The sequence below is a fragment of the Rhincodon typus genome, chromosome 38, assembly GCF_021869965.1.
Source record: "Rhincodon typus isolate 14 chromosome 38, sRhiTyp1.1, whole genome shotgun sequence".
Lineage (NCBI taxonomy): Eukaryota > Metazoa > Chordata > Chondrichthyes > Orectolobiformes > Rhincodontidae > Rhincodon > Rhincodon typus.
Genome location: NC_063369.1, coordinates 3,541,218 through 3,549,858, shown reverse-complemented (window position 1 = coordinate 3,549,858; position 8,641 = coordinate 3,541,218). Strand labels below are relative to the sequence as shown.

Below are 8,641 nucleotides of genomic sequence, written 5' to 3'. Positions count from 1 at the left end.
GCCCGAAACGTCAGCCTCTCTGCTCCTATGATGCTGCTTGGCCTGCTGTGTTCATCCAGCCCTGCACCTTGTTGTCTCGGATTCTCCAGCATCTGCAGTTCCTACTACCTCTGGAATCAGTGCATATCGGGGGGAAAACTCTCCGGTGGTTGGAGTCATACCTGACACATAGGAAGATGGTCGTGGTTGTTGGAGGTCAGTCATCCCACGTCCAGGACATCCCTGCAGGAGTTCCTCAGGGTAGTGTCCTTGGCCGAAACATCTTCAGCTGCTTCATCAATGACCTTCTCCCGACTTCAGGAGATTCAGAAATGGGGGATGTTTATCGACAATTGTGCAATGTTCAGTACTGTTCTCAACTTTCCGGATACTGAAGCAGTCCATGTTCAAATGCAACAAGATCTGGACAATATGCAGGTTTGGGCTTACAAATGGCAAATAACATTCATACCGCACAAATGCCAGGTTATGACCGTCTCCAATAAGAGACAATCTAATCATTGTCCGTGACATTCTATGGTGTTACCATCATTTAATCCACCACTATTAACATCCTGGGGGTTACTGTTGACCAGAAAGTTTTAGACCAGAGAGCATAGTCTCAGAAGAAAATGGTCACTACTTTAAGACTGAGATGAGGAATTTCCTCTCTGAGTGTTGAGAGTCTTTGGAACTCCTTGCCACAGAGAGCTGTAGGGGCAAAATTATTGTGTATGTTTCAGGCTGAGAGATTTTTGATGAGTTGGGGAATGAAAGGTTGTAGGCAAAGGATAGGAAAACGGACATGAGAAATGTTGGATCAGCTATGATCCTATTGAATGACAGAGCAGGCTTGAGGGGCCAAGCAGCCTATTTCTGTTCCTATTTCTTATCGTCTCTGTATCTATTTATTAATCAGGTGTTGGTGCGGCATTCTGGGCAGCTGGTGACAGAATGCAGGAAGGTTCATCAGACATCACGCTGTCGCCAGCCATTAATACCCATAGTCATCGAGCAGACAGTAAGTGCTTCAATGGATTAGTGCTTTCTTATTGATCATGTGATCTCCAGTGTTGGAACCAGTGGTACCACATTCTGATCCTGTCTGTCCCCAGGGTTAGCTATCCTTTTTGTAGTCACAGTCATACAGCACGGAAACAGACCCTTCAGTCCAACCAGTTCATGCCGACCATGATTCCAAACTAAACTAGTCCCACCTGCCTTCTCCTGGCCCATATCCCTCCAAATCTTTCCTATTCATGAACTTATCGAATTGCCTTTTAACTGTTGTAACTATACCTGTATCCCCACTTCCTCTGGAAGTTCATTCCACACATGAGCCACTGTTTGTGTAAAACAAAAAAAATTGCCCCTCATGTCTTTTTAAAATCTTTTTGTTTTTATGCATACTCTATTTTCTTTGTCATGCTTGCCAATAATCCAGTAATCTGGTGATCCAGTACATATGTCTCAGCCACTCAAACCACCCAATTGCTTATTTGAAATCTAGCCTCATAAAGCGTTGTGGCTAACTTGCATGAACTACTTATTTTGCATCTAGCAAGATAAGGTTCACAACGTTTTTTTCATTTTGTCTGTCTCTCTATTCCACCTGCCCCAGGCAGTCTTCTTGGTACCATTGTGTCTCCATCCAACCTTCTCTCAGATACACAGCCACTTTTCTACCCAAATGAGTTTTACATGATGCTTTTTCCTTTTCAGGGTCGTGGAGAGAGAGCTTACGATATCTATTCAAGACTCTTAAGGGAAAGAATTATTTGTGTCATGGGACCTGTGAGTCTATATTGCTTCTAATACCTCACCTATTCACCCCCCCCACTGTGACAGCCTTGCTTAGTTTAAATAATTCTGTCTGTCTCTTTTTCTCAGATAGATGACAATGTCGCCAGCCTAGTGATTGCTCAGCTCTTGTTCCTTCAATCAGAGAGTAACAAGAAGCCGATCCACATGTACATCAACAGTCCAGGTGAACTCTGGTTTCTTGGTCTCTGTCTGTGTGGTGCCTCTGAAATATAACGGAGTCGATGCTTTAAAGGTTTGCGTCCAGTTGAGGAGGGCAGTGTTGCTCAGGCCTTGCTCCTGTCACTTGCCCATGTTCATTTACATTCCAATCGAATGTCACCAGCAAGGGAGAAGTGGAGCCTGGGACTCGAACCGCATTTCACTGTGTCCCTGTATCTACTACTGCTGAATGAAGTTGCAGTTTTATAATTCTAGAGGTGCTGCTACTGCCCTTGTGCTTTGATTTCACATGTGAAATTGTCACTTGCAATTGGCCCCTGGCATGTTGTTGGCTGTGACTGACTGAATAGTGCTTACCTGTTTGAGTCAGGTGGTTCCGTTCACCCCAGGGTCCTGAGCACAAAGCCCAGGCTGAGCTGAAATGTCAGGGATGTCACCTGTTGGATGAGGTATTAAACCCCTTTGATTTGGGGTGGATGTCGGAGATCCCGAGGTATCATACCAAAGATGAGCAGGGGAGTTCTCCCTGGTTACCTGAGTAATGTTTGCCCCTCAAGCTACACCCAGAACAAATATCCTGCTCATTATCACATCACTTTATGGGAGCTTGCTGTGTGCATATTTTCAACATTCACAACTACGCTTCAAAAGTATCTCATTGTCTTCAAAGTGCTTTCGGAACATCTGAGGTGTGTAAAGGCGCTACAGAAATGCAAGTTTTCCTCTTTATTGGGAGTTGCAGCAGTCCTTGTTCCTGCATTTGGATTTACTTAAAAAGGTTTGGGGTTCTGGGAGTGAAGTGACAAAGGATTATGTAACTGGGGAGTAACACCAGCAGCCTGTGTAGAAAAGTGGGAAGGGAAGGCTGAGGAAGGAGGAGGATCTGCAGAAAGCAGGAAGAGGAATTTGATTTCGATGCCTTAAGGATACAGCGCAAAGTGGAGTGCACCCGATAACCTGAGTGTAGTAGGGACCCAAGGCTGTAGCAGTGTTTCCTCATGGGCTATTGGCATCAGCACTCCTCCCCATGATTCTTTGTGAGCTGTTCAGTGACTGCATTTCCTTTTCACCCCCGTGTAGGTGGCGTGGTGACTGCTGGCCTGGCTATTTACGACACCATGCAGTACATCCTGAACCCCATCTCCACCTGGTGCGTAGGCCAGGCGGCCAGCATGGGTTCCTTGCTTCTAGCTGCAGGCTGCCCAGGCATGAGGCACTCCCTGCCTAATGCACGTGTCATGATTCACCAACCCTCGGGAGGGGCGTCTGTAAGTACTGACTGTTCTCAGCTCTGCTTTGTATGAGCTTCTGATCATATTCCCCCATATCTCTGAAAGTACCAATCTCACTGAAAAGAAGGGTGTTATTTTGGTTTGATATTCCTAAATGACCGCCAAATTGCAAAATGGTGACAGTGCAGAAGGAGGCCATTCAGCCCATTGTGTCTGCACCGGCTCTTCAAACAAGCATCATGAAATTGCACCATTCTCCTGCCTTTTCTCCGTAACCCTGCATGTCATTTCCATTCAAATAGTCATCTGCTGCCTTGCTGAATGCCTCAATTGTACCTGCCTCCACCATATTTCCAGGCAGCATTCCAGACTTGAAGCACAATGTGTGAAAATGTTATTTTGTTTTCTCACATTGCATCTGCTTCTTTTGTAAATCTCTTTTAAATCTGAGGCTCCTCATTATCAATCCTTTTGAGAGCAGAAATAGTTCCTCCCAATCTATTCTGTCCAGATCCCTCACGATTTTGAAAACTTCCGTAAAATCCCTCTTGGCCCTGTCCCCTCCACGGAAAACAGTCCAAAACTCTCCAATCTCCCCTCATTCCTGAACCATTCTCATAAACCTTGTCTGCGCTCTGTCCAAAGTGTTCATATCCTTCCTATACTTGGCCAGCTCCATTAGCTGGATGGTTGGTCTACAATGCAGATGGATAACAACAGTGTGGGTTCAATTACCACTTCAGCTGAAGCTACTGTGACGGACTGTCCTTCTTAGCTTCTCCCCTCGCCTATGGTGTGGTCACAGTCAGGTTAAACCATCATCAGTCACCTCTCTCTAATGAGAGAGCAGCCCTATGGTCCTCTGGGACTGTGGCAATTTTACCTTTTACCCCGAAATGTACACAATACTCTGGTGTCTTGTACAAGTTTCGTGTAATCTCTCTGCTGTCTCTTTCAATGTGGCAGCATCCTGGACAAATGCAAGTGTTTCTCTTTCCTTGCTTGCACGCTGTTTCTCGAAGTTTATTATTTCTGGAACAATGTTGGTTTTACTGAGGCTGGCGATGAGCATGATGTTGATGGAGGGATACAGTGACAAGGCAGTGCTGGAGGGTGGGGAGATGGGTTCTGAGGGAATAGCGAGGGAGCGTTGACTTTCACTAAAAGATCTAACCTGTGTTTCTGATGTTTTCACCACAGGGTCAGGCAACTGACATTGCTATACAGGCAGAGGAGATTCTCAAAATCAAAAGACAGATCAATCATATTTATGCCAAACACACTAAGCAGGGGTTGTCAGTCATTGGTAAGTGTTTGATGCAGCTGTCATTTCACCTCCCAGTCAGCGTTGCATTATCAGTAACTGGTGGAATAAACTCATTCTGTTCCTAACCAGGTGACTTTGTTCCAAGTCATGGTGGTGTGTGATACAGATTGTACGGAAATTGCCAGGGAAACTCAGCAGGTCTGGCAGCATCTGTGGAGAGAAAGCAGAGTTAATGTTTGGGTCAAATGACCCTTCTTTGGGTGGGTGCTTCTGGTGTCCAGGCAATTTGCTTGTTGCCACCAAATGGATTTCATAGAATCCCTCCAGTGCAGAAAAAGGCCATTCAGCCCATTAAGTCTGCACCAATCCTCCGAAGAGCATCCCACCCAGATCCACTCCAGCTCTAACTCCACATGCGGTTTTTACAGTTGCCTAACCCACCCAGCCTGCACATCTGTGGACACTACGGGGCAATTTAGCATGGCCAATCCAGCCTAATCTGCACATCTCTGGACTGTGGACAGAAACCAGAGCACCCAGAGGAAACCCATGCAGACACGGGGAGAATGTGCAAACTCCACACAGACTGTCGCCCGAGGGTGGAATCAAAGCCGGGTCCCTTGTGCTGTGAGGCATCAGTGCTGCCCATTTCAAAGAGCAATGGGCTTGCAGCAGTGACAGAATGTCTAGAAAATCACTTCCCAAACGTTTTTCCCACTTTGACCCTCATTGTGAAGCTTCAAAATTGCTGTGGCCCCAAAGTGAGAGTGGGGTAGGGGGTTAGACCTGTGAGGATGAGGGGGGAGCTTAGGGTAAAGGGTTCAAACTGCAGGGTGTTTTTATGAGCAGCCTGTATTGTAGCAGAAATCCGGTTTCAAAGATCTGTCCATTAGGCCACACCTACCATTAGAAAAAAACGGCAAGGATTTAAAAGGGCCATTCCCTTGTTCACATTCAGCATAAGCTCAGTGCACCAATTACTGTCTTGCAGCTCAACGACTCAAAATCCTGTCTTTCTGACTCCATTGGGGTCACGACCGAGAGTTTAGGAAGGCTTGCTGAAGAGGACTCTGGGTGAAACTCGGCAGTATCTGTGGAGAGAGAAGCAGACTGAATGTTTCGGGTCCCATGACTCTTCTTCAGAGCTGCAGGACTCTGGGTGTATGTGTTGGTGCGGCTTGCTGTGGGAGCTGGGGTGATTCTCATATCAATAACAGCCATTTGAGCTGTTTTCCCATCCACAAGAGGCTCATGAAGATTTGGAGTTTCTAGGCCCAAAACGTCAGCCTTCCTGCTCCTATGATGCTGCTTGGCCTGCTGTGTTCATCCAACTCTACACCTTGTTATCTCTTAATTAGTCTCCCGTTGGGTTTAATATGAGACTAGGATCAAGTTGAATAAGCATTGACATGCCTGAAATCCTCGTCACTGTTAAAACAGTTTGGATGGTATCTTTGTAATTGCTGCCTTGCTGATGGTAAACAGGAAGCATGGTTTGTCTGGGTGAGGGTGGGGTGGCAGGTTTGTGGACAGTGAGGGTGGAATGTGAACTGGGTGCTGGACGTGTTGGAGGTCGCCCAACTGCTGGTCGAGTCCGTGGTGATTGTGGTGTTTTGCAGAAGCAGCCATGGAGCGGGACCGGTACATGAGCCCAGTGGAAGCTCAGGAGTTCGGGATTATTGACAAGGTCCTGGTTCACCCTCCGCAGGATGGGGAAGATGAGCCACAACTTGTGCATAAGGACAACACGAGGGCGTCATCAGGCTCTCCCGAGCCCTGAACTGTATGGCCCACCAGCTCGATCATTAATCCGATCTGTCTGCACCACTGGACTGCTGTGTCAACCTCATCCATTCACTCAGTCAAATATTTGTATTAAAGATTTGTAGCTAAACTTGTCGAACCTTGTGCTGCTTTCCTTTGACTGAGGCCCCATCAGGCCCGTGTGATAGCCACGGAAAATGCTGCAGTCACTGTCTGCTATCCTGGCCCCCAGACAACTTCGCTAACACAGTAATGTGATTATGATCTGTCTGTGGGAGCTTGCTGTGTGAAAATTGGCTGCTGCATTAGCTACATGTTCAAAGTGCAATTACTGTTGTAAAATACTTCATTTGCTGTATTGTGCTATAATGAAGCAGACTGTACAAATGTGAGACTTTATTTGGTTAGATTTTATATCCTGTAAGAGATCCTATCTCAATGCCTCCTGCACAGTAGGGTTACACTGATCTTTTCAGGCCAGATTGGATTTCTACAGAATACTGCCATCACTGTCGGAAAACTATAATTGTACTTACTGCCCTTAAACACTGGAGGGTGGAATAAACATCAATGTGTGTTTATAATTGCACCTTTTGTACAGTTACAGAAGAGGAGACGGTGGAGTAGTGGTGGTAATGTCACTGCACAGAGGCCATAACGTGGCGATTTGTAAAGTTTTCACTGTATTCGCTTGAGTACATTTGACAGTAAAGCTAATTCAGAAAGACCCAAGCTAATACTCTGGGAACAAGGCATCAAATCCCACACACAGCACCTGGTGGAATTTGAACTCTGTTATTAAAATATGGGATGTAAAGTCAGTCATCAATGATGGGGATTATGAGCAATCATTGATCATTGTAAAAACCCAGTGTTCACCAATGCTGTTAAGAACGGAAATCTGACATCCTTGCCTAGTCTGACCAACATGTGACTACAGACCCACAGCGATATGGTTGATTTTTAAGTGCCTTCTGAAATCAGTTCGAGGGCAATTCAGGATGGGTAACAAATGCAGACCTTTGCCAGTGATGCCCACATCTCATGAAAGGATAGAGATTACAGAGAAACACACCAAACAGGTTTTGACATTGAGCCACACGAAGAGATTCTGTCATGGATGGGGTGATCAAATTGCTTGGAGAATCAAAAACAAAGCCAAATCCTGAAAAGTGTTATAACAAAGTGTAGAGCTGGATGAACACAGCAAGCCGAGCAGGAAAGCTGACGTTTCGAGCCTAGACCCTTCCTGAAAGCTGTTGTTCTCTCGTTATAGATCCTGGCTGTTTTCAGATTTCTGTTTTCATTTCAGTTTTTTCAGCATCTGTAGGTTTTTAAAAGATTGTCTTAGAGGGAGGTAGACTAACAGAGGAGATGTTTAGTGAAGCAATCCAGAGCTTTGTACTGAGGCAGCTGAAGGCACACCTGCCGATGATGTAACGATTAAAGTCAGGGATGCACGTGATGTGAGAATCAGAGGTGTGTGGAGATTTCAGAGTTTTTATCCACTGCCACCCACTTTCTCACATCTCTCTGTCTCCATCCAGCCCTGATGGATGTGAATACGCAGGACTTACATCAATACAACTGTTTGACTCTAATTGCAAAACCTGCTGAAATATTGAGTTATATAGAGGAAAGCAGTGGATTACTGGTAACATTGCTGTGCAGGGGTCCATGCTAATGCTGAAGACACAGATTCAAGTTCCACCTCACCAACTGGAATGTGAAATTTAAAGCTAGTCTCTGTTAATGGTGCTGCCCCTCAATGGTGTTGTACTGAGATGACGCCAGAGTGAAAAGGGTTACATTACAAGGCCAGGCTGCACCAGTTCAGCTTGTGTTACCTTGAGTGGGGAGCTGGTGGCCAAGTGGTATGATCACTAGGTTGTTAATCTAGAGACCCAGGAGATGTTCTGGGGACCTGGGTTTGAATCCTGCCATGGCAGAGCGTGGGATTTGAATTCAATAAAAATCTGGAATTGAGTCTAATAATGACCATGAATCCATTGTTGATTGTCTGGAAAACTCACCTGGTTCATAATGTCCTTTAAGGAAGGAAACTGCCATCCTTACCTTGTCTGGACTACATGTAACTCCAGATCCACAGTAATGAGGTTGATTCTTAACTGCCTCATGGGCAATAAATGCTGGCCTAGCTAGTGATGCCCTCATCCCTTGAATGAATATAAAAAAGAGTATAGAGGATATAATTACTTGTTTAAGATTCATAAAGGAGTTGATAGGTAGGCAGAAATTAACAATTAATTCTGTCATCTTCTGCACTGGTGAGACCAAATAGGTGACCACTTTGTGGAACACCTTGCTTTCTCTGTAAGGATGACCCCGACCTTCCAGTTGCTTGACATTTCAATACACCATCTTGCTGTCATGCTAACGATTCTGTTCTTAGCCT

General features: G+C 45.5%; 1 protein-coding gene across 2 annotated transcripts in view; it reads left to right on the top strand.

Moving 5' to 3' along the window:
* The window catches only part of LOC109916006 (caseinolytic mitochondrial matrix peptidase proteolytic subunit), an 8,773-nt gene extending 1,967 nt beyond the window's left edge, over positions 1-6,806 (top strand). Inside the window, exons 2-7 of one of the 2 annotated variants that reach the window (XM_020515693.2) lie at positions 899-1,000; positions 1,702-1,773; positions 1,870-1,966; positions 3,043-3,230; positions 4,395-4,500; positions 6,081-6,806. In XM_020515693.2, the coding sequence (XP_020371282.2) occupies positions 899-1,000; positions 1,702-1,773; positions 1,870-1,966; positions 3,043-3,230; positions 4,395-4,500; positions 6,081-6,241 (726 nt within the window). In that variant the 3' untranslated portion in view covers positions 6,242-6,806. Of the gene's footprint in view, positions 1-898; positions 1,001-1,701; positions 1,774-1,869; positions 1,967-3,042; positions 3,231-4,394; positions 4,501-5,452 lie in introns of both variants that reach the window. The other variant, XM_048617995.1, reaches the window with a different exon arrangement.
* Positions 6,807-8,641: the final 1,835 nt, after the last annotated feature.